Here is a 27,144-nt window from a genome sequence, read left to right as displayed (position 1 = left end):
ATTGAATGGTGCAATTAATGCAAGTAAATGACAGACATTCAAAACTTCATAGTTTCGTTGAGTTATATTCTGCTCTAAAAGTGAGCATTATCAGTAGGAATGGACTTTCTAGTATATGCTTCAAGCCAACATAGTGAATTTGTTTGTTTGTTTATTTATTTATTTTTCTGTGGTACTGGGGATTGAACCCAGGGCCTATGCATGTTAGGCAAGTTCTCTACCACTGAATTACATCTCTAGCACCTATCAAGGTGTTTTGAACTGCTTGTGGGTCTAGATTTCTATGATAGCTGTAATTAGTAAGATCTTAAGGTTGAAGAACATTTTATACTATTAAATACATTTGCATATAAGTATGCAGTTTGTCTATATTATTCTCCCCCATTTTCACTCATATATTCACTAAACACAAGAGGACAATGGAATTCAGAGTGAGTACATGCCTCTAAATTTTTAGTTTAATTCTTTTTCCATTGCACCAAAGATTCTCTTGAGTTAACCATCAAAGTAGGAGAGAGACCAGTAAAGTATTTGATACAGGAAGTAATGTTATACCTTGAAACAATTGTATTATCCTTTTTAGGAGCTCTGCTCCTATGCTTGCCATTGTAATATACTTATTTTTTTTGAAGGGGTGTTGATTATTGGTCTTGGAAGGGCTATGTAAAATAGTTCTTTTATTTCTGTAGTATTAACTTTAGTTTTGGAAATTAGATCTATAAATATAATTACCTATTTCTGTTATAAGTCCTCCTATCCTTGAAATAGTAAATGATGTTGAAAATACATTTTCGTTGCTGTTACCAGTTCTAGCAGTTTCCCCTGCTTTATTAAAGGTAATCAAACTATTTCCTTGTGTTCCTTGTAGTAATGGTTTGTACTTTTTCATTACAAGCATTTGAGTTGAGAATGGAGTGTAATAAGAATAACAGTCATCTCCTTTTATTCTGTTTAATGACAAAAGCAAGATGGTTTTTTTTTCTTGCCTCCTTATAACAGATAAAGATATGACTTCAGTGTCAGACTGGGTGTGTTCAAATCTGGTTTTGTGAGTTTTAATGCTTATGAGACTTGGACAGATAACCTTATTCATTCCTGAAATGTATATTGCAATATGGTATTTGTGAATATAACATAATGAAGTGCTCAGAGATGATTCTTTGAATCATCTTAGAGGCTATCAGTTATAAAAAATGAATTTTTCCCAGACTTAACCTATTAAATCCTTCATAAACATTAACTTTTTTTTTTTTTTTTTAAAAAGAATCTTTAACAATAATAAAATAAAAGGGAGGATGTGATTGAAACCTAGGATTAAATTTTAAAGTGATGTAGAATCTGCCAGAATTTTAAGTCCTCTGTGAACAAAGAGATAATCATGTGTTCTAAGTTATAAATAGGCTAATTGGAAATAATTTCAGTCAGTTAAAAACTATTAGTGACTTTTAAAGTCAAAGAATAATCACATTTTACAGATAATAGCAACCCTAAAAGTAACTCCATTCTTTTTTGGGGAATTTTTATTGAGCAAATATTGTTCAGTGAATGCATGAAAATCCAAACTTCAGTCTGGCCATCAGCTAGAATTATTGGAAACAGAAAACAGAATTATTGGAAACAGAAAACAGTAAAGCCCAAGCATTGGATGAACTCATAGTTAAAACAATCTGATGTTTTCTTGATTGAAATATTATAGTTAAAGAAGTTGCCTAAGTACTTCCGCATCTGTACTTCTTTGTATTATCATGGTGATTGATGTCAGTACTTTTTTCTTAGCAGGGACATGTATGTCCTCTGTAAGAATCATGTATCCTAGAAAGTTCTATGGAAAAGGGAATCAAGTTCAACTTTCGTGACACAAATACTGTAGTTTTATTTAATAGAGTTGTTGAATGTTAAGGTATGTACCTTCGTTTTCTCTGTCTTTCTTCCTTTTTTCTCTCCCCTTCCTCCCTCCCTCCTTCTACCCCTCCCTTTCCCTCTCCTCCCTTTCTTCTTTATTTCTTTCTGCCAGGAAACCCAGGGCCTCATGCAAGCCTGGCAAGTGCTGTTTCACTGAACCATACCCCTACCCTTAAGATGTATGCTTAAATGGATTTATTTGAAGATTGAGACCTAACTAGAGACTATTTTGGTGCTTTGACCTATCTTGGTAGATTGTGTTTAGCCATAGGCAAGAAAATTAAAGAGAAGATTAAAAATTGCAGTGGTTAGTAGGACTGGAGATGATCTTTAGTATCTTGCCTACTTTTGAGATTCCCTGAGTTTCTTTATTTATAGACACTCAAATACCCTTTTTGTACTTTCCCATTCCTCATTATAGAATTCTTGATGCTACTCTAATTAAATAATTGGGAAACATGGTAGTGCTCTTTGAGAATCTGTTCTTTTTTAATAGGAAAATGTAGAGATGAAAAAATTCGGCTCAGATAATCTCTGCTGACACATTGTGTGTGTGTGTGTGTGTGTGTATATATATATATATATGTTAAAAATACACAAACATTAAGCAAGATATAAAATAAGTGAATAGTTCTTAGTCTTTGTCAACTACTTTGTAATTTGTTCAAGAAAAATGTTTTATAAATGCCCTTTGAAAAGCAATAATAATATAATAAAAACCAGATGGTTCACTAAGTAAAATCATGCAATTTAATTTTTTTCCTACTAACACCTTACTGAAATGAAGTTTTGATTGTGGTTGATGCAGGTTGGTGACTTAAGATCAGGGAGTACATTAGGATTCATAGTAAGCTTTAGTGGGATGTTTTCAATTAGAAGCTCAGTAATATTGTATTGTTAGAACATATAATGCTTGGGAAAGGCACTAGGTGCTGGATAAGCATTTAAAGACAAAATAAGAAAAAGTTAAAATGTAAGAAATTTCAAAAGTTTGCCTAAGGCTAGCCGGCACATAGGAAAGAGAAAGCAAACTTTTCTTTGTATTACCTCCTCCCTTGTTTCCAGGACCCTATACTGAATTTAAGCTAATTAATGTGTTTTTTATATTGTCAATCTGGAATTCTACCATCATTCATAACATTGTTTCTGCAGGAAGATGTTAAACCTTTAACCTTTTTAAAGGTTTTCATTAATATGTTGATTAATTGTAGTGATTTATCAAGTTGAGTATTAAAATACAGCCTGTGGAGATGATACAGAATATTCTTTCTCTTCCTCCTCCTCTTCCTGATGATGATGATGATGATGATGATGATGATGATGATGATATAATTGGTAGCATTTTGTAGGCACTTGACTGTTATGTTTTTAAAGCATATATATATATATATATATTTTAAAATATTTATTTTTTAGGTGTAGATGGACACAACATAATGCCTTTATTTTTTATGTGGTGCTGAGGATTGAACCTGTGAACGCTGAGCCACAATCCCAGCCCCAAAGCATATATATTTTTGATCCTTTTAAATACAAATACAAGTGAAACTGAGCCTTGTTAAAAAAATAAATAAATAAAAATCCAGCATCTTGCTCCATGTAGAGTCGGGATTCAACTTTTTTGGACTTCAAAGCCCATGCTTTTAACACTGTATTATTCTAAAAGCATATATTATATGGGAAGTTAAAGGCAAAAGAGTTCAGGCCTGTGTTCTTGATGGAAAGAAAATATATTGATAGGAAAGCTATTGTTGTTTGAGGAACAAAAAGAAATGGAGGGTAGGAATATACTTACAGCTGCTTTAAGTTATTTGGAGGTTAACGTTATCTCATGAGTTCACTAGGAGTAGTTTTGGATATTATGGAAATATTGAAGAACACATATTTTAAAATGAATTAGAGGCCTTAGACATTTAAAAAATACTGTCAGTGTTGACATTTTGTGAGAACATAGTATAAGGTCAGGTCCTGAGGCATTTTTAAAAACATTTGATCCAATTTTATGGTTGTCAATTTTTATATTGCCTCACATAGTATAGATTATTATTATGAGTATAACTTGTAAATAATGTTTCTTACATGCTAATTATATATAAAAATGTAATCCCTACAAAACTCTTAAAATTTAACATAATTTTTTTTTTTCTGGAAGACAAGATGTTACAAGAAAAAATGTTTTCTAGTTTAGTGATGAATAAACAAATGTCCAAACTCTTAAACTTCTAAATGTATTTCCTAGATAGAGAAAGTGATATAAATTATTTAAAACATCCTAAGAGCTAGAATAATGTGTCTGTTGCTTAAAATGTTTAATGAAATTTCTTTCTTCAGCAATGACAAAGTATATTTTGTTCTGTTTATGAACATGCTCATTTTGCTCACTACCTGAAACCCTAATTCCTAAAATTATATCATTAGATTTTTTCTCCTTAAAAGAATTCATTTTTTTAGCGACTGACCTATTGAACTTGGAAAACATCTAAAGCATTTTTTCAATTGTTTGTATATTTGATATTAATGAAAAAAATCAGAAGTATTTAGGGCAAGGAACTATCCACCAGAATTAACATATTTTCATGTCCTTAATGTTAAGCAATTAGCTGATAAACTAGTTTGAACCTGATTTTTAGGATAGAATACTTTTGAGGTTATATGAAGTTTTTTTTTCTTTTTCCTTTTCTTTTTTTAAAGCAAATCCTGAAGAATTAATTTAAATGGTGTAGTAATTCTTGTTAATAGAGATAATTCTTAGAATTTGTGAAATTCCTCTTTCCCTAGGGTATCAGATCTTTTGAATTGAAAAGTAGCCTGTAGTTTTGTGTATGAGTCCAGGTCAAAATTGTGAGAAAGGAAAATGTTCTTAAATGCCATGAGAAAGCCTGAAATAAAATTGAACTTTGAAATTAAAAAGAAAACACAAAAGATTATAAAAAGTTTCTGAAATAGTTTTATAATACCTATGAAGAAGATAGCTTAGGCATATTTTTTTATTTTCTTAAAGTACAGATACTTGCAAACAGGTTTTTATTAATTATTTTGCTGCCACTGCCTTGCTAAGACAGCAAGGCAGTAATTGTTCTAAGGTCTCAGGATTAAAAGCATTATTGTTTTTGAATAGGTATTAAGAAACTAATTTTTACAACTCTTAGTATATATGCTTTGTGTGCTTGCTTTTTCCTAGTGTAAAATGAATCTTAATATGCCATTTGATTGGTGACAAATACACTTTGTGTGATTAAGAGAGGATCTGTTTATTTAAGAGCTCTCAAAGGTTGTAAAAGATTATACTTGGCTATATGTGAAGGATAAATGTTGTGAAATAATGCCCCTTAGTTCCCCTTTTATAATAAATCTCAGCTGTGTGTGCAGCACAAGGGCTTACTGCCAAAAAGAACAGGTTCAACTTGTCTGTGAGGATTTGCACCACAGTAAAGTGCACAACTGCTTTTGTAGAGGTCATTGTGGAGGTCACAGGCATGTACAGTTGAATGAAAGTAACTTTAAAAACATGGTAGAACATAGTGTTATTTGAGATTTAAGAATTAATGTTAACTTAAAACATCAAAAGAATGGAAAAAATCATAAAATACATTTTTCATTTACTATATATGTTTGTGTTTTCAAGTGGATTTAAAATATGTTCTTTGGCACTCTTTTCAGAGAATTTATAAAGATCTTCAGAATCATTTTAATCAAATCGCCCAGATTCAGAAACATAAACTTTGTAATATTTGTTAAATTCTGAATGTGTTCTGAAACAATGTTTATATAGCGAAGGTAGGATAACATGGTGGTAGAACAAAGTATACAGAGGTATGTGGAGTGAGGGCCAGGAGTGTGGGTGAATTAAAATGAGAGTGCAGATGTGATATGAAGAACAGTGCCTTCACAAATCATATTTTTCCAGAACTTATTGGGTTTATTTACAAACAGTAGCAAAAAAAGGTGTATTTATTTATTTATGATTTCCCCCCAAATATCTCAGAAATATTTTAGTATATTTTTGGTAAATAGATATAGCGGAGAGACTGTAAGACCCATGACTTCAGGCAGTGGAAGCTTTGAGCTTAATATAACGAATATCAGGAAATTATAGAACTAAGTAAACAGATGCAGAGCTTATCCGGAGTTGTGTTTGATGGCTGTTTCTTTCTTATCTTTCTTTGGTGACTTAAAAAAAATGGTGATCATAGCAAAATGACAGATAACCATTGGTTTCAGTATAAAGATTAATTAATAATCTTTAGAATGTGTTTCAGCAAATGCAGCTGATTGGCAGCAGCACCTGTCTCTGCAACTGAAAGAATGTTAGTACTTTTCATTAAGCCTGTGATTTCCAGAACAGTTTCAAAGCTGTGTTCATTAAACTCTTCCCATATCAGTTGTTTTCTCTGTCCTCTAGGATATTATTTTAATAAATGTATCACTCTTTACTTTCATGTAGTTTAATTTATTTATGAAAGAAAGATTAAAAGATAAAATTAGTTTTCTCTTAAAATAAAACAAATGATGTGACAGTTTGGGTGCTTTGTATTTGCTTATGATCACATACATGTGTTCACAGATGAAAAATTTAGAAAGATTTGTGATTTCTTATGCAGTGCTTGTGAAATTCATATCATAAACATAAAAACCTATCAATTTTTAATAATGATCTGTTAAATATAGTGAACTGTGATTTAAAGGATTGATTAGAATATATAATTTTCCAGAAAGGTAGTTTACTTGTACATTGCTACTTCATATTTCAAAGTATGTGCAGTTTGTAGGGATTCACGAATAAGCCATTAATTTATATGTTATTTGAAAAATAAATAATTTTTGTTTGTTATCAGAAGACTGAACTTCTAAGAGTATCTGTTAAGGATGAAGCGTATGTCAGTATAGATGAAATTTGTACACAATTTTAAATGTGTTAAGAAGTTGTTGAACATAAATATTTTCTAAAACAAATGGGTTTTAATGAACTGGGGTAACTCATTTAAAAAGAACTTATACTGATATTTTAAAAATAAATAAGCTTATAATTTATGATTAATAAATGTATATTCAAATAAATATTGTTAAATGCTTGAAAACAAGGTCAGTTCTGGTGATACACTTTCTATTATTCCTTCACAGTGCCTAACAACCACTAAATGTTTAATAAATGAATTTTCAAACTGTGGTCCTGTGCTTGTTGTATTCTGGCAGTATAGTAGGTTTAAAACTTGGGCAAGTTGCTTAGACTTGAACCGTGTCAGTTTCTTTTCCTGTAAAATAGATAAAACATACTTATCTCAAATGAATATATAGCGTATATATAGTAAGTGTTCAACAAATGTTTTTGTGTCATTTAGATGGACTAGCACTGTTAGTAATCATATTATATATCTATATAATTTAGTAAAAGACAGTTCATGTGAATTGCAAGTGAAAGGGAATCAGTGTCCTAAATATTCTGATCTGCATTTTAGAGTTGGGATCTGTTTGTAGAGTAATTTTGTAAGTGGTAGTTGTGGTGGTGATAGTGGTGATATGTGTATGTTGTTTGATTTGGGAATGGAAATTTTGGGATGTTTAGGGTATTAATATTTGTTTTTTCTTTTATACAAATAAAGATAAAGTCAATTACAATCTGATTAGCTTTCCACATATTTTCTACACTGAAGTGGCAAATAATGACTCTTTATAGTTAAATGACCTTTATATAGAATCAAGAGCTTTGTTCTATAGTTTTTTGGGGATGGGTTGGAGCAGAGGATTGGAGAAATCATTATAAAACATCCATTTACTTTTAAAACAAACATTCCTAATATGTATCAAGCACTGACTAAAAGCATAAAGAATTCAGGTCTAAATAAAATAGGCTCTCATAAATTATCCATTCTCTATAATGATATAAAGAAAGGTATCTGTTATCTTTTTACTGAAAAAATGTTTCTGTCTTGAAGACTACAGATCTTACGTGATATTTTTGTTTTGCTTACCTAATAATAGTATATGTAAAGAAGTTTAAATGGAGCAATTTTTATACTTTATTGCATTAGAAATTAAATTTATATATAAGTTGCCATTATCATTGGCTAGCTACTAGTTTACTTATTATGCTAAGATGAGAATTCTTTCTTGGAAATTACTTTTGTAATTACCAAAGAAAATAAGCAAAAATGCTATGTGCCTGAAAAGCTGTTTTAAAAACTTGGCAAATGCTACTTTTCTTACAGTTAATACAGATTCTTTTTAAAGAAACAGGTTTGTCTCTCTAGATAGTCTCCTTGATGTTTTTCCTTTCTGATCTTTTTTTAGAAACAGATATGATTTGCTGGACGCTATGTCCTCTTGGCAGCAAATGGTAGTTCAGTAGCAAGACAAGCATCAGAGAAAGAATGTAAAAATAATACTTTTCAACACTGCATCATTTATCAGTGTCTTAAGAAAACCTAGAACAACCAAAACAAATCAAAATAAACAAAATTTCTTCCTTTGACCCTAACTCTATCTTTCTCTTAAGCCTCTGGCATATTTCCCTGTTTCCATTTATCTTATAATTTAATAAAATAATCAAGTGTACTTAGTATGGACTTGAATTTGAGATCCTTTTAGCCTCCAGAGTACCTGGAATTAAAGGTAGCTACAGCTTTCAAATGTTATGTCTCTCTTCCATGAATTCAATTGAATAAACATTCAAATACCTGTCATGATCAGTGGAGTCTTATCACATGTACATTTAACTTACCTGAATTCAGTTGAAATTGAAAACAACAACAGACCAGGGTGAAAAATAGCAAAAAAGAATGCCTCTCTTCCCCTAATAAGGAACATTTTGAAACAACATGGATTTCAAATACAAGCCAATTACTTTATTTGGTTTTCCATAGAAAAAACAGTGATGTGTTTTAATGCCAGAGGAAATACTAGCTGAGTTGGATTTATAAAACAGATAAAATATGCATAAAACAATGAATAGTATATTTTATGAGCTATTTATTTGACCATTATTTACTTTACTCCGAGTAGAATCACTATATAGCCATGTTGAATTAAGTCAATTGCATAACTTATGACCCTTCTAGGTATTATTTGGATCTCTTTGGATGTTCAAGGTGTAGAACTTTTTAAGGCAGAGATGCTAATTTAAGTCCTTTTCTATGTTTAATTTTTCATTTTTCAGATAGGGAGATAACTTGCATGAGGCTCTTATAGTCAAAATAGGATATAGCAGAGGGAGACAGTGGTTTGAGACCCATGACTTACTAAATAATAATTGCTTGCGTCAACAAATATGTTGTTGCAGTTGGTTTCTAAATGAGCCATATTGGTTCTAAGCCAATACAGAAGGAATTTATAGCATTGTTTTTTTTTAAATTAGCAGCAATACTTTTTTAAATATCCAGGATTTGTTTGTAATAATATGTTATCTGAGAAGATTTAATGTTTCTATTTTTTATAATAATATTTTAATGGCAGGTATTATTTATATTTTTTATAATCTTTTTATTTCTAAATATGTTATTTATTTTTAAACCTTTTAAGGAATAGTATATATTGGTATACTAAGTGCTCTAAAAATGGAATTGAAATATTATTAAAGAGCATTTTTCTGTGAATTGTGTTGAGCACTGAATGTTGTATTTTTTTGGGAGGAGATTGCAAATGAATTTGCCTAACAAATCATTAAAGTTATTTCACTCCGCTGTTATATATAAATTAAAAAAAATTTATTTCACGTAGTGAACAGATGTTGATGAAGTTTCCAGGGCCAGTTTACTAGAAATATTTTTGGACACTTAGCTTGGCCAAGTTACTATATAGCTCTTTAGGTAATTTGATTTCTAATGATGAAAAGAAACTTAAGCCCCAGTTAAATAATTATAGAAATTATTGTTTGATGTTTTGAAGCATATCTCACATATTTGAATGGAAATGAGCCAGAAAATATGATGCTGTTGCCAGTATATACAAGAAGAAACATTTTCATATTTTGGAAAACCCTTTTTTTTAATTGATGCAGTATAATTATACAAAATAATGGGATTCGTTATGCTACATGCCTACATGCACATAACATAATTCCATTATCCAGTACCTTCTCTCTGCCCCATCCATGTGCTCTACTCTATTGATTTCCTTGTCACCATTATCATCATTATTTTAACTCATGCGTTACATAAATAACGAGATCATTGAGGTATATTCATATGTGGATATAGCATAATTTGGTAGGTTTCATTCCCCAGCACTTCCCCACATGTTCCCCTCCTCCCTCACTCTTGATCCTCTTTCTTGACTTGACTCTATTTCCATTTGTTTTTATGAGTGCACACTCCACCTCCAAAATTCCTCTTTTTCCCTCTGTCTCTAGCTTCTGCATATGAGATCCTTGACATGTGAACCTTAACATTGTGAATCTGGCTGGCTTATTTCACTTAGCCTGATGTTCTCTAGTTCTATCCATGTACCCACAAAGGACATTATCTCATTCTTTATGACTGAATAAAACTTTATTGTGTACATACATACCACATTTTCTTTATCGATTCATCTGTTGATGGGCACCTAGGCTGGTTCCATAATTCAACTGTTTGAATTGTGTTGCCTGAAATATTGGTATGCATGCATCTCTGTATGCTGATTTTAGATCTTTTGGATAAATAGCAATAAATGATAGCTGGGTCATATGGTGGTTCCATTTGTAGTCTTTGGAGGAATGGAAAAATTTTAGAAAAAAGTCATTTTGGATAATTGGTCACCACCTCATTTTAAAGGACAAAAAATGCTTATAAAACCTCTTCGTGGGGGTAAGTCATTAGAATGCTTGAAAGAGCCAACCATAATAATTTTGAAAAATTATTTACCAATTCCAAAACTGCATGTTGTTGGATGATTCTAGTAGAGAGTTGGGAATCCAGGGATTAGTGTGCTTTTTTTTTTTTTCCCACTCTGGTTGTTTCTTTATTGTGTATAGAATCACACTAGTTCATATTAAATTTGAGGAAAATTTTGTTAATTTTTGCAATACATTGTGAAACAGTGGCTTATTTCTACTTTGTGGTCATGATACCAGAGTGGCTAGACCTGATAATCTAGTCTTCCCAACCCCCCTGCCCTCAGCTGCTACTGTAGATGATAAAAATGCAGCTTTGAGAAATAAAATGTTTTACCTCAGTTCATTTCAGTTTAAAGGCAATGCCTGGGTAAGTATATAGTTCTTCTTAACACACAGAGCCTTGCCCCTCATTTGTCCTTTTATTGTTACTGTTAATTTTGAAAGAAATTAGAGAAAGTAATTTTGGGGGTAGAGGGAATGAATTGTTCTTCCCATGAAATTATGTGCTACCAGGAAGTTATTACATGCAGCTGTTACAGTGATGATAGGCTGACATCACCCTAGAGTGACCAGAACAGCATAGTATAAAAATTGCTCTGCTTGCTCCTAAAAATAAATTGAAAACAACTGAATTACCCCAAAAAATGTGACTCAGAATGAGCAGCTTGTAGACAATGCCAGGTATATTCTTAAAGTTCTCTAACCCATTAAAAAAATTATATATGGGACTTAGCAAAGCCCTGTCTCAAAATAAAATATAAAAGGGGTAGGGATATAGCTCAGTGGTTAAGCACCCCTGGATTCAATCCCCAGTACAAATACATACATACATACACACACAATTAAATAAATTTTATATCCACATACATATATCCATATATATGTATGTATATACACAAACTCACAACATATGTGCTCAAATGTATTTAAATTTTTAGGATGTTTACCAAAACAGAAACATTATTTCAGAAATACTTCAGTTGATTTTCTAGAAAGCTTCCTATAAACTATTTCTATGTAAGTAGTCCCTAGAATCTATTGATTTAATCATGCTATAACAATGGAATATTCTGATTTCTGAAAAATGTAACACCTTCTACAGAATTTGATGAATTTAACATTATGAGAAGTTTATGAAAACTACCACCACCACTGTCATTTTTTAAAACAATTTTTTAGTTATAGATGGACACAGTATCTTTATTTTGTTTGTTTATTTTTATGTGGTGCTGAGGATCAAACCCAGTGCCTCACCTGTGTGAGGCAAGGGCTATGCCACTGAGCCACAACTCCAGCCCTGTTTTTTTTTTAAATTTAAATAAAAAATAAAAGTAGAAGACATAATCTCATTGTAACATGATTTACTAGAATATAAGTTCCCTTAGTGCAGGGACTTCTATCTTTTTTGTTTGTTTGTTTGCTTTCATTCACTGATGTACTTTTCAGTTCTTGGCATAGTAGATGATCAGTATTTGTTGTATGAATGGGTGATGAATACTTTTACAGTGTTTTATTATCTGGAATTTTGTTAAAATGAGTACTTAAATGGCTAGAAAGTATATCCCCAGTGTATGGATGAAAAGCAACCACTGACTACAATGAGTAAATGAAAGCAAAAATAGTAAAGGTGGAGATTTATTCGTATTTACACTTCACAGTATATGTAGTTAATGAAATTTCAATAGTTTATGCTTAGCAAAAACATTCTTAAATTTATAGAATTTGAAAACCTTATCATTTTACCCCTGCCCTAGTGTTCATGCTAGGATCCTTTAGCTGACCATTCACATGCACATTTATATTGTTCCTTAGTTCAGCAAAATGTTGAGCAGCTCTTTGGTAAAAGGCATTATGCTATAAAGTATGACAGTGAACACTTTACCTTCTTATGGGAAAGATGCTAAAAGCTAATTACACAAAGAGTTTCAGAAGCTTGAAGGGCTTATTAGTATATGTTGAAGATGAGGCTAGCCTGGTGAATGAGTCACTGAGGAAGATTTAAAAGAAAGTTCTGAATTTTAACTTGTGTTAAACTATTTTCAGATGAAAATCAGAATCATTTAACCTATCAACCTAAATTACTATTATGACTTTCAACCTTGTCTGTGGTAACTTAATAGAAAGCCATATACTGATTGGCATAGAACTTTATTTTTATGTTTAGTATTTCTATTATTGTTTATATAAACAACCTATATACTAATGATACTAATTGACTATTTCCATTACTATTTTTAATAGACAATAATACAATGTATTTTTTAGTATTATTATTTGAAATGTTTTAGTCATGTGTATTTTAACATAGCTGTTTGTTTAGAGTTACCATGAAGTTAGTCTTTGCTTTACCGTAAAGTTAGTCTTTGCTTTTCCTTTATTTGGGGGAAAAAAAAAGAATAAAGGTAATATTTGCAGTATATAGATTATCTAACATAAGTCTTAGTAAATTACAAACCCTTTTTTTTGTAGTAGCCTTTGAACTTGTTGAGTAAGAAAAATTAAGCAGTGTATTTCAGATTATTGAAAACAGCCATGTACAACCTTTGCATGGTTATTCTAATGTTAATTTTTCTGTATGGAAATGAGCTGAATTTTCGAAACTTTTCATATATGCTTATACTTTTGACCAGCAGATGCTAGGAATCTAAGCTGCATCTTTCAGGAGAAACAGGGGCTCTTTTTTGGTATATTCCAGGGGAATAAAAACATTAATTATACTATTGAATGTACAGTTTACATGCATCTCCCCCTTTCCCTCAGTGTGGATATTAGCTAAGATTATATGACTTTTTGTGGCTCTTTTAAAGACATTTTTACCTTCAAAGCCTCATTTATTATTCATGTGGCAACAATAATAAAAATGGAAAGGGCTTAAGTTTTATGTTCTGCTTTTGAAAGTCAACAGAATATACTTGAATTACTTAATGTGAGTATTTTTTAGGACTCAATGCTAGGACAGACACCACTCTGTATACATTCTCTCTTCCCCCAGTCTTACTTATTCTGTGATTTTGTCCATCATTTTGATGCTCATGATTGTACGGTTTCTTTTAGGTTTATTTTATATTTCCATCTGCCTTTACTGAACATTTCTATTTGGATTTTTTGCAGTCAATAATCTTGAGTTGATATGAATGGACCATCTTATACTCTTAACAGTTTTATTGAGGTATAATTACTATAAAATTACTCATTTAAAATGTACAATTTGGTCGTTTTTGGTAAATCATTGGATTATTACTTTCATAATACACTTTTAGTATGTTTTCATTATTCTAAAAATGTGTCTCATACTCCTTTTGAGTAATGACACATTCATGTTCCTAGCCTGTAGCAGTCATTAATTTGCTTTTTATCTCCAGATTTGTCCTTTCTGGACATTTCATAAAAGTTGAGGCTATATAATATGTGGTCTTTTGCAGCTGGCTTTTTAAAAATTCTAATTTGTATAGTTTCTGAAGTAGTTCCATGTTGTAGTATGTATCAGCATTTTATGTTTTTTATTGCTGAATAGTACTGTATTCAACATTATTATATGATCATTGAATGAATGAATTCATATTCATATTGTATGACTATACTTCATCTTGTTTATTCATTCATTAATTGATGAAAATTTAGATTATTTTTACTATTTGGCTACTATAAGTAATGCTTATATGAACACTCACGTATAAATCTTTGTGTGATCATAGGTTTTTATTTCTCTTGGGTAGATACTTATAAGTGGAATTACTAAACCATATAATAAAGTTACTTGTAAATTTCATAAAAACTACTAAATTAATTTCCAAAGTGGCTATATCAGTGTACATACTCATCTGTTATGTAAAAGGGTTCTAATTTCTCCACATCCTTACCAATACTTTTTTATTGTTTGTTCTTTTAATTATAGCCATGTATTTCATTGTGCTTTAATTTATCTTTTTTTTCTGAAGATTAATGATATTGGGCATTATTTCATGTACTTATCAGCTATTTGTATTTCTTTGTTGGTGAAATGTCTGTTAAAGCCTTAGCCCATTTTTAAATTGGGTTATCTTTTTATTATTTAGTTATAAGAGTTCTGTATATATATATTCTGAATAAAATTTATTTATAAAATAATTGATTTGCAAATAATTTCTCCCAGTCTGCATTTTATCTTTTTAAAAAAATCTTTGTCCTCAAGACTTCTCTTTCCTAATTTTCCTGTTTCTACTAGTTAGTTCTCTCTGGTTTTCCCATATTAGTTTCCACCTCAGATATACTAGATTGCTACCAATTCTTTTAGTTTTAATAACAATCATTATTCTTTATTTTTTCTTTTCACCTCAGTTATTATTCAAATTTGAACTATATTTCTTCACCCTTAATTACTAAAATAGCTGCAAATTTGACCTTCTTCATTCTGTTCTTTCTCGTTTTTTAAAAATAGTTTTTTTAGATGTCAATGAACCTTTATTTTATATGCAGTGCTGAGAGTCAAATCCAGTGCCTCACACATGCTAGGCAAGTGCTCTACCACTAAGCCACAACCCAGCACCCATTCTGGTTCTTTCTTTGGCAGTTTTTTCTGTTTTTCTTTGCTATACATGCATAGCTTTTTTTTTTTTTTCAAAAATAATAAGGATTCCATGATCTATTTTAAAATTTTTATGATGAAAAATTTGAGAATTATCAAAGTAGAAGACTAATGAATACTCATGCCTAATGCCAAGATTCAATAATCTTTAATATTCTGGCATATTTTTTCATAGATTTGTATTTTTTTCTGAACTAGTTTAAAGTAGTTTACAGTTTTCATGAAATTTTACTTTTCACTTCTTCAGCCTGCATCTCCCTCTGACCTGTTCCTGTGTAGGACATTCTCAGAAATTACTATAAAGAAAATGAACAACAATTCTATAATATCATTTGATATCCAGTCCATTTTCAAAATATCCCTAGTTGTCTCCCAGATATCTCATTTTTTTTACTCTATCCAATTCAATACTTAAAGCAAGGATTTTTATGATGTTTATTAAAGACTATGTTAATTTTCTTTCTAATCTAGAAGAACCCACCCTACCCCATACTTTGTAGTTCTTTCTTATGACATTGATTTATTGAAGAGAACAGACTGGTTGTCTTGAAGTATGGCTTTTCAGCTCGTTCCTCTATGGTGTTATTCAATATTGTCCCTAGGATATTTTTATTTTATTTATATGGTGGTAAATATAAAATATACCCACTTGGCCTATCTAGAAAATAGTCCAATAAAGATGAAAATATGAATATTTTATAATTTTATCACCTAAAGATAGCTACCATTGACGTTGTTTTCTTGTGCAGATATAAAAAAATAGATTATATTGATTATATACTTAATATTTTATGATTTTTCATTGAACTATTTTAATGGCTACATTCTGTTTTATATTATTATTTAACATATGTTTACTTAAGTTTTCCAATATAGTTTGGACATTGTTTCCTTTTGGCTTATCACAGTATAAAATGTGGTGAACAGTCTTATGAATAAAAGTTTATTATATTTTTAATTTTTTTCTCATAAATTCTTACAAATGAAATTACTAGGTCAAAATGTTTAACAGTTTACTAAATTGCTTTTTTTAAGAAAAAGCAATTCCATAATTTGCTCTCTTACCAGCAGTGTACATGAGCATCTTACTTTGCACTTTTTTGTGATATTAAATGTTCATTTTATCATTTATTTGTTAATGATAGAAACAAGATATTCCAATATTGTTTTGAAGGCTCTGGTTTCTTACCTTGTGAAGTTCAAGTTAGCTATAGAGTCTTTTCTGGCTGTAATTCAAGCTCTCTGTATGATTTCAATTTCTTCTCACCCTCTCTTCCCCATATATCTGTTCTCTACTTAAGTTTTCTTACTTGTTGAGAAACAACATACATATTGCTCTGATAGTATTACTGTCCTCCCCCTTGCCTTGCATTTGTGGAGCTTGTTCAGTTTCTGAAGTCTAGCTCAAGTTGCAGTTTTTGACCTTTATTAATCTTTCTCACTTCTGATTTTCTTTTTTTTGTCACTACATCTTTAATCAGCTCTTTATTCAAAATAAAGTGTCCAAAATTATTTAAACTTATAGAATAAAACAGATTTGTAAGAGTTTATGCAGCAGACTTTTTCTCTTCTGCAACAGGTTTCTTTTCAGCTATTGGTTTCTTGGAAGGTGCAGCCTTCTTCCCCACAGGCTTCTTCTGCTTAACACCAACAGCCTTCTTTCCCTGCTTTTTCACCACAGGCTTCTTGCCTGCAGCCCCCTTCTGATCTTTCTTATCTGATTTAGCTGCTGCTGCTAATTCACCCTGAGTTTGTGATTCTTGGCCAGTCGAAGAATGGTATTCCTGCACATAGTCTTTTCTTATGGGTTTAGCTTCAACTTGATTCTCAGGTTTTTCAATGGATTCTTCTTCACGACTCTGCGATGAATCTCCTTACGTGGTGCCCTGAGAGCTCTTTGAATTTCTGGGCTTTTCAAGATTCTGCTCAGGTCTGTATTGATCATCTTGTGCATAGGGAGGTTATAGTTACTCTTGAGGGAAGCAGCTTTAAGCCAAGTGCCACATAGTTCGTCTAACTTCCGAAAAGCACTTTCAGTCCAAATGCAGAAATGCCCCACCAGGAACAAGTTTCAAAATGTTCAGTTTGCTTACATTAAGTAGAGTAATTCCAGGAATGTTTCTGAAGGCCTTGATGATACCATTGTCTTCGTTATACAGGGGCCCCTGTGCTATATACAACGACGGTTTCTCATTTTGCCTTTGCCAGCTCTCATTCGTTGAGAGGCATAGACCTTTTTGATATCATTCCAGGCTTTAAGCTTCTTAAGAAGCAAAATAGCCTCCTTGGTCTTCTTGTAGCCTTCAACTTCATCTTCCACCACCAAAGGGAGTTCAGGAACTTCCTCAAATCGGTGACCTTTAGACATGACCAGTGCTGGTCAGGCTGAGGCAGCCAAGGCAGAGCAGATAGTATCACTTTTGGGTTGTGTTTACTCTAGGGTGCCAACGACACCATGTTTTGGTAGGTGTGAACATGCAGCCTCTTCTACACATATTTCCAAAGGCACCCTTGCCAGAATGGTGGGTCCCAGCACCTCGAACTCTGGGAATTTGAGCCACACCTCTGCCAGTACCCCAAGACTCAGCACTGGTTTGATGACCTGCCAATTCACTGACAGCATAAGGCTGTCTGTTGTTTTTACGCAAGTTGGTATGAACAAAGTTCACAATATCTGATCAAATTGGAGCCTTGAACACAGCAGGCAAAGTGAGATTTTTGCTAGATGACTCCCCCTTTTCAGAGTACACAGATATCAGGGGTCCAGCACACGCCATACCCAGGAGAGGAGAAGGCCAGGCTCCTGTGGATCCAGCTGCTCCCACAGGAAAAGGAAGTACTTAGCCTCACTTCTGATCTTCTGTAGCACTTAAGTACCATATGGCGCCCAGATAAATTTTATTTATTTGTATGACTAAGTTTCTCATATAATATGACTTCCTTAATGTGAATTTTCCTTTTACTGATCATTTAGAAAAATATCACATTGTGTTGGTGGAAATATTACATTCAATAATATTTTGCATCTATACAGATTTTTTGAACTGTGAACTTCAGTCAGTTAAAACTCATAACAGTTTTCTCATGAGTTGTTAGGACATAATCTGATCTGTTGGTGATTTTAAAAAAATCTTAATTATGTCAGTGAGGGTAAATGATGTTATCTGAGTTCTTCCTAGGTTTTATATCTCAGAAATTTACCATCTATATCTCACACTGGTTTTTATTTTTTTGGCTGGAAGGGGGATAGAGTGAATGTTAGAAGGCCAATTTGTGTATCATGTGTGAACTTTATTTTACTCTTCTTAATGATAAACAGAATAACCACCAAGTAATATTTATTTTTCTGTAAATATCTCATTTATCTCATATATTTATATGTACCCCACTCTACTTTTTCTGCTAATTAAACCCAAGGTCTCCTGTGTGCTAGGTGAGCACTCTACCACTGAGCTGTATCCCCAACCTATAATTTTTTAATACTCCTATGGTATTTTTAGTATCTGAGCTATTAGAATTTGTGTAAAATTTGATCTAAACCATCTGTGATTCACTTTTTGACATTATACTTTTAAATTAAACGAACATTATATTGTCTATAAATAAGTTACTAACACTCAGTGTAGAGTGGCAGAACCTACACTGAACAGGGATTAGTGTCTGACTATAACTATTCATATGAATAATATTTCATTGTATGTATGTTTATACATATACACCACATTTTATTTGTCTTAGTAAGATTTATACTTAGGAGATATTAATTTCCATATTCATAAAATCAGGGAGTTAAAGGGAAAAACAGACTTTGGAATTTAATAGATTTGGCTTCTGATCTTCAACTTGTCACTAACTAGGTATGAGCTTGTTCAGTCACATGTTTTAGTCCCATTTCCTTACTAGGAGAGTAGGGATTTGAATGCTAATGAGATAATGCATTTAAAACCCTTTGAATAGTGCCTGGTGCAGAGTAAACAATGAATATTATTAGATGATTTTTTATGTGTCTATAAAATTCAGAGAAGATTTTGAATTATATGATAGCATAACTTTAGTTGCTTGGGTATTGTTAATATTTAGGGGGTAATTAGTTTTATTTTGTTGCTTTTTGCTGTAATGTCTTAAAAACATTGTCTTTCTCAAGTATTTTCTTCCCTGGAAAATGTTCCAGCTCTTGAAGCTACCTATTCTGTGCTAGCCATCCTGGATGAATGAAATGTTAATGGGGTTTTAATAGGTGTGCTTCTTTAATTGTTTAAAGTTTTTCTTTTTCCTTTTCCCTTCTCTACTGCCTTCCTCATCTCTCCTAAGTTACCCATGACAATGATAACTGGACTTTTTGTATAATATGACAGCATAATTTAGTGCCTAGCAACCTATGAATAAGACGCTTGAAAACAGGAATGTCAGATTACTACTCAAAATATTCCACATTATTATTCTCCCTACTTTTATCTTCTGGTAACCGCCTTCTATTTTTTGTCTCTATGAAACTGACTACTTTAGGAACTTCATGTAACTGTAATTATATAACATTTGTCTTTTTATGACGGGCTTATTTCACTTACCATAAGGTCTTCAGGTTTATCCACGTGTCATATGTCAGAATTTTCTTCCTTTATAAGGCTGAATAATATTTCATTGTATGTATGTTTATACATATACACCACATTTTATTTATTCATTCATCCTTCAATACATACTGGATTGCTTCTATCAGTGTATCATTATTTGGCTATTGTAAATTTTGCTTCTATGAACATGCATGAGTGTATGAATTATTTAATGTGGGTTGTAGAAATGTAATGCATTATACCTATGGAATAGCTCTAATGGCTTTTTTTTTTTTTTGGTGCCTAGATTTTATTTCTGAATACTATTCTATAATAAAAGGATAATAGGTTTGAGACTGTTCTTTGACTTCTCTCTGATATACATCCAGAAGTGGAATTGCTGGTAATTCTGTTCTTAATTTTTTGAGGACTTGCTATACCGTTTTCCATAGTGGCTGTACCATTTTACATTTCCAGCAGCAGTTCCTAAGAGTTCAGATTTTTCTTGCTTATTTCCATTTTCTCCTTTGAAAAGTAGTCATCTTAAATAGCTATAGGTATGAAGTGATATCTCATCATGGAGTTGATTTGCATTTCCCTAATAACTAGTGATGTTGAACATCTTTTCATGTAGTTCTTGGCTACATGTATACCATATTTGGAGAAATGTCTTTTCAAGGCCTTTGTCCATTTTCTGGTAAGGGTTTTTGAGATCACAATGTCAGTGATGCCATTAATATGACTAAACTAGCTAGAATGCTGCTGCATGGGATTGAACGTGTTGAAGAGAAAGCCCGAAAGTTAGGTTCAAACATTTTCTTTTTAGAGTTGTAGATGGACAGAATACATTTTTATTTGATTTGTTTATTTTTATGTGGTGCTGAGGATCGAACCCAGTGCCTCACACATGCTAGGCAAGCGCTCTACCACTGAGCCACAGCCCCAGCCCCAGCCCCAAGTGCAAACATTTTCAGTGATTGTTCCTCATTGCTACAATTTTATTTTATGACTTTTAAATATGTCTTGTTCCCCTCCTTCCCATTTTTAAAATAAGGGATAGCGTGTGTCATATGCATCCAACATAGTAATTTAGGACAAAAGAAGAATCTAAAGGAGGTAATAGCAGAAAAAAATTATAAGTGAGAAAATAAGGGAATTAATAACTACCCAAATAGTTTTCAAAGAATTATGATATAGAGAAATAGATGAGAAATTGGTAAGTAATAATACTAGAGTTAGAATCAGAAAATATGCACTATATATAAAAAACGATTTTTATAAATTAGAATTCTAGGCCCAGATGTATGATACATATGTAAATCTTAATGTAATGATGTTGGATGGTTGAGTTGTATTTTATTTTGTATACTTGTGATTAGATATGGTCATTAGACCTTTATATTTTAGTTAACCATTATTTCTTTCTTCTCAGAAAAATACCTAGGTGTTTTAATTCAATTTAGCTCTCAGTATAAAATTTTCTTACTTTGTATATATACAAAATAGATAAATATTTGGTAAATTGATTCCATTGTAAAGACCTAGGAGAACAGACAAATGTTGGCAAATGTTGCAGAGAATAATTGTGTTAGCTTTCTTTCCTAATTAGGGTTGTCAAGAAAACGCTGATTACCAAACTATTTAATAAAAATAGGAAAATGTGAGGATGGACTACGCTTATATTTTTTGCTGAGTTTTACTACATTGAACAGTTGCACTGCTTAAAGCTAAATTTGAACTTGATGGATTTGGTTTTCTTCCTTTAAAAGCTATGTTAGTGACTATAAATTATTTAATGTGGGTTGCAGAAACGTAATGCATTATACCCATGGAATAGCTCTAATGGCTATTTTTTTTTTTTTTGGTGCCTAGATTTTATTTCTGAATACCATTCTATAATAAAAAGATAATGAATTGGAGAAAGGGCTGATTCCAGAGATGGGGTTGGAAAAAGATAATATGGACCTGAAAAATCTTGTTGAATGAGAAAACACGGATGTGTTTGAAAAAAAAAAAAAAATGATGGGAACATGTCTCTAGGGCATAGAAGTCTACTTGAAGAGGCTCCCGTTGTGCAAATCTTCAATTTGCACTAATTATCTTTTAATTTCATCCCTTATTTCTTCTGCTATCCACTGGTCATTCAATAGAGTACTATTTAGTCTCCAGGTGTTCGAGTAGCTTCTATTTTTAATTTTATAATTGATTTCTAATTTCATTCTATTATGATCTAATAGAATACAAGGTATTATGTCTATTTTTTTTTGTATTTGCTAATAGTTACTTTGTGGCCTAAGATATGGTCTATTTTAGAGAAGAATGTGTGTGCTGCTGAAAGAAAGATTATTTAGTTATTGATGGATGAAATAGTCTATATATCTTTTAAGTCTAAATTACTAATTGTAGTTTTTAGTTCTGTAGCTTCTTTATTTAGTTTTTGTTTGGAGGATCTTCTAGTGGTGAGAGGTATGTTAAAGTCTCCCAGTATTATTGTGTTGTAGTCTATTAGATTCCTGAAATTGAGAAGGGATTGTTTGATGTACATAGATGCTCCCCTATTCGGGGCATAAATATGTACGGTTATTATGTCTTGTTGATGTATAATTCCCTTAAGCAGTATGAAATGACCTTCTCGGTCTTTTCTGATTCACTTTGGCTTAAAGTCCACTTTATCTGATATGAGGATAGAAACACCTGCTTGTTTATGAGATCTGTGTGAATGATGCTTTTCCCCATCCTTTTGCCTCTAGTCTGTGGATGTTGTTTGCCTATGAGGTAACTCTCTTGGAGATAGCATATTGTTGGGCCTTGTTTTTTAATCCAATCTGCCAGTCTGTGTCTTTTGATTTGATGAGTTTAGGCCATTTACATTCAGTGCTATTATTGAGAAATGATTTTTATTCCCTGTCATTTTGATTTATTTCTAGTTTTTAATTTGAATTAGTTTCTCCTTGGTTAACTATTTTTCTAGTGTAGTTCCTCCCTTTGCTGGTTCACTTTTATTTTTCATTTCTTCTTCATGAAATATTTTATTGAGAATGTTTGTAAGGCTTTCTAGTTGTAAATTCTTTTAAATTTTTTAATCATGGAAGGCTTTTATTCCATCATAATTCCTGAAACTTAATTTTCATGGGTATAGTATTCTTGGCTGGTATTCATTTTCTTTCAGAGCTTGGTATATAATTCCAAGACATCCTAGCTTTGAGGATCTGTGTTGAGCCATCAGCTGAGATCCAGATTGGTTTTCCTCTAAATGTGACATGTTGTTTTTCTCTGACAGCCTTTAAAATTCTATCCTTATTGTGTATGTTAGGCATATTCATAATAATATGCCTTGGTGTGTGTCTGTTGTAATTTTGTATATTTGGGGTCCTGCAAGCCTCCTGTATTTGATTTTCCATTTTATTGTTTAGTTTTGGGAAATTTTCAGGTTTTATTTCATTGAAAAGATTGTGTATTCCTTTGGTTTGTATTTCCATGCCTTCATGTATTCTGATAAATCTTAAATTTGGTCTTTTCAGGTTATCCCATATTTCTTGGAAGTTCTGTTGATAGTCTCTTCATAGCTTTCCTCCATGGTTATCTTTTTTTTTAAATTTTTTTTATTGGTTGTTCAAAACATTACAAAGCTCATGATATATCATCTTTCATACATATGACTCAATTGGGTTATGAACTCCCATTTTTACCCCAAATACAAATTGCAGAATCACATCGGTTACACACTCACATTTTTTACATAATGGCATATTAGTGACTGTTGTATTCTGCTACCTTTCCTTTCCCCTACTATCCCCCCTCCCCTCCCCTCCCATCATCCCTCTCTACCTCATCTGCTGTTGTTCAATTCTCTCCCTTGTTTCCCCCCCCCCTTTCCCCTCATATCCTCTTCTATGTAATTTTGTGTAACATTGAGGGTCTCCTACCATTTCCATATGCTTTCCCTTCTCTCTCCCTTTCTCTCCCCCCACTCGTCTTTGTTTAATGTTAATCTTTTCCTCATGCTCTTCCTCCCTGTTCTGTTCTTAGTTGCTCTCTTTATATCAAAGAAGACATTTGGCATTTGTTTTTTAAGGATTGGCTAGCTTCGCTTAGCATAATCTGTTCTAATGCCATCCATTTCCCTGCAAATTCTATGATTTTGTCATTTTTTATTGCTGCGTAGTACTCCATTGTGTATAGATGCCACATTTTTTTTTATCCATTCATCTATTGAAGGGCATCTAGGTTGGTTCCACAGTCTAGCTATTGTGAATTGTGCCACTATGATCATTGATGTGGCAGTATCCCTATAGTACGCTCTTTTAAGATCCTCAGGGAATAGTCCGAGGAAGGCGATAAAAACTGGGTCAAATGGTGGATCCATTCCCAGCTTTCCCAGGTATCTCCATACTGCTTTCCAGATTGGCCTTACCAATTTGTAGTCCCACCAGCAGTGTACAAGTGTACCCTTTTCCCCACATCCTCGCCAACACTTATTGTTGTTTGACTTCATACTGGCTGCCAATCTTACTGGAGTGAGATGGTATCTTAGGGTGGTTTTGATTTGCATTTCTCTGACTGCTAGAGATGGTGAGCATTTTTTCATGTACTTGTTGATTGATTGTATGTCCTCCTCTGTGAAGTGTCTGTTCAGGTCCTTGGCCCATTTGTTGATTGGGTTATTTGTTATCTTATTGTTTAATTTTTTGAGTTCTTTGTATATTCTGGATATTAGGGCTCTATCTGAAGTGTGAGGGGTAAAAATTTGTTCCCAGGATGTAGGCTCTCTGTTTACCTCTCTTATTGTTTCTCTTGCTGAGAAAAAACTTTTTAGTTTAAGTAAGTCCCATTTATTTATTCTTGTTATTAACTCTTGGGCTATGGGCGTCCTATTAAGGAATTTGGAGCCTGACCCCACAGTATGTAGATCGTAGCCAACTTTTTGTTCTATCAGATGCAGTGTCTCTGATTTGATATCTAGGGACTCCTCTCCATGGTTATCTTTATTTTCATGGTCAGCTTTATTTTATTGAAGTGATCTTTCATCTCCTATATTTTCTCGCTGATTTCACTCTTTACAGTGTTCTTTTTCTCATAGATTAGTTCAACTTGTATATTTTAAACTCCTTTGAATGTTTCTTCCACTGTCACATCGATGGATTCCATTATTGAAGTATCTTGGTTTGTTTGGGTCAATTTGTTCCCTTGAGTTTTTATGCTGTTTGTGTGTCTACCCATCTAACAGTATGGATCCGAGGCTGTAGAATTTCTACCCTGTAGACTTGTAGTGTCCCTGAAGGTTTCCAGTACCCTACTGTTTATGGGAAGACAAATAATAATAATAATTAATGCAAATAATATGTAGCATTAAATGAAAAAGTTCTTGTTATGATGTCTATAGCATTGTCACAATAAATAGAAATGATCACTTATTGCCTACAATAAAAACAGTAAGTTTGCAAAAGAGTTCACAATTCAACTGGTAGACAGGGAGAGGACAGAATTGGTGTTTGAAAAGTTAAAAATAAAAAAATTAAACAATACCAAACAAAACTGAAAGATATGAATCAAACATCCTAATCCTCAAAAAACTGGTCCATGAAAAATGACTGGTTTCAAAAATGCTAGAAATGAGGAGAAAAAACAACAACTGTGAAATTATATAAATGTCCATGAACCATTCCACCATTAAGGTCAGAATTAAACAGAAAAGTAAAAAAGAACAACAACAACAAAAAAATCTCAATGAAAAGTTAAAGAATTGTTTCCTTTGGAGTTCAGAAGATTCTTAGCTTCCCTTCTCAACAGTGCTATGTAACCACACCCTGAAGGGTGAGAGAGGTAATCCTATAGGTGGAACTCTGGAGGCAGGAATTAGGCTTTGGTAGGCTTCAGGCTGTTTGCTAAATGCCAGTTGGTCTGGAGATTTTAAATCAGCACTCCTCCATGGCCCAGCAATTGCTGGTTCACGCTGGAAGACTCTACCCTTGGGATTGCCCCTGGGTTCCACTCAGGTGGTGGAGCAACCAGTTTTACTCTGTCATCTGTGGACCCCATGCTTTCTGGTCTCAGGTTCAGCCTCCAAACTCAATCTCTCCTGCCCCAGACCTTCTGAATTCCTAGCAAAGCCCATCTCTACTAATGCATCCCATAAGCACCTGGATTGGAGGGGGAGGGGAAGATCTGGATTTGTTTCCATGACCAGTCGTCTCTCTGTATAAACCTCTCTCACATTTGATTTTCTCTTGCTCACTTAGGCACACTCTGTGTCATGCAATGTGAGTTTACCAGTCCTGTGTTTTGGCTCAAACGTGGGTTTGCCAGGAATCAGCTCCCTCTGCTGCTGTCCCCCTGCACCATGGCTACAAAATGGTTCCTTCCTCTGTCCTCTGTATGCAGCCTGGAGAGATGGCGGCTTCTTTCTCACCCAAGGATATTGTGCAGCCATCTTTCAGTTTAGTCTGGCAGTGTCTTTGATCTCTAAACTCTCCATACGCAGACATAACTCAGTCTTCCTAAAAATGCAGGTTCCTATGATTCCCTTATTTTTCCAAATTGCTTATGGAGGGACTGCTTCCAGTGGTGCTTCTGGCCATGGCAACACCTGCAGTGCTGGGGAGTTTTTCCTTACTTTATTATATCCAACCTCCTGAGTCCTTGATCTGTTTTGAGTGTCCAATATTAAATTCCAGTAAAGTCTCCCTCATCCTCTGCTTTTTTTTCATTCAGCCAAGAAGCTGCCTATCTGCTTTCTTGGTTTTATGCTATGGAGCAGCCAGGACAGCAACTTTCTGTATTTCACTATCTTGAAAAACCTCCTAATGGATATTGTTTTTAAATATGAGGAATTCAGTCCATCTTTGAAATGACTACAATTATCTAACAGTATGAAAGTAATATTAAAAGACAACCAATTTCCTTCCTTTTTAAAATAGGGTCAACATATTTCATTGGCACCTGTTCATAAGCTTGAAGAAGCTCTCTATGAATACCAACCACTGCAAATAGAGACATGTGGACCAAATGTTCCTGAGCTTGAGATGCTGGGAAGACTTGGGTAAGTGTCCAAAAGAACTTTGCATTGAGGAACTGAAGTGTAGGGCTTTCTTGATGATATTTTTAATTCACACTTAGACATTCTTAGATTTTGAGTTTATAGAACTTAAGTCTTTTTTTTTTTTAAATAAGCAGTGCTTAATACTAAATTTTATTTAGTACATTAATATTCTAGCAGTGGTGTTAGGTTTCTTGAGAATTGGAATGTAGTATTCTTAGGGCTGTCCTTGGCAGGCATGTTGAAGTGGGTAGTCATTTTCAGCTCACCATGTTTTTTT

The 27,144-nt window shown here is 32.8% G+C and overlaps 1 protein-coding gene and 1 pseudogene across 1 annotated transcript in view; one reads left to right on the top strand and one right to left on the bottom strand.

Annotated features, from left to right (window-relative positions):
- The window catches only part of Mnat1 (MNAT1 component of CDK activating kinase), a 224,039-nt gene that overhangs the window by 102,056 nt on the left and 94,839 nt on the right, over positions 1–27,144 (top strand). Inside the window, exon 7 of the mRNA XM_071607994.1 lies at positions 26,746–26,867. Coding sequence (XP_071464095.1) covers positions 26,746–26,867 — 122 coding nt within the window. The remainder of the gene's footprint in view (positions 1–26,745; positions 26,868–27,144) is intronic.
- LOC114088215 (large ribosomal subunit protein uL4 pseudogene) lies at positions 16,823–18,088 on the bottom strand (annotated as a pseudogene).

Source organism: Marmota flaviventris, chromosome 2 (genome assembly GCF_047511675.1).
Source record: "Marmota flaviventris isolate mMarFla1 chromosome 2, mMarFla1.hap1, whole genome shotgun sequence".
Classification (NCBI taxonomy): Eukaryota; Metazoa; Chordata; class Mammalia; order Rodentia; family Sciuridae; genus Marmota; species Marmota flaviventris.
Note: the sequence above shows the minus strand (reverse complement) of the source record. Positions and strands in the feature narration are given on the sequence as shown.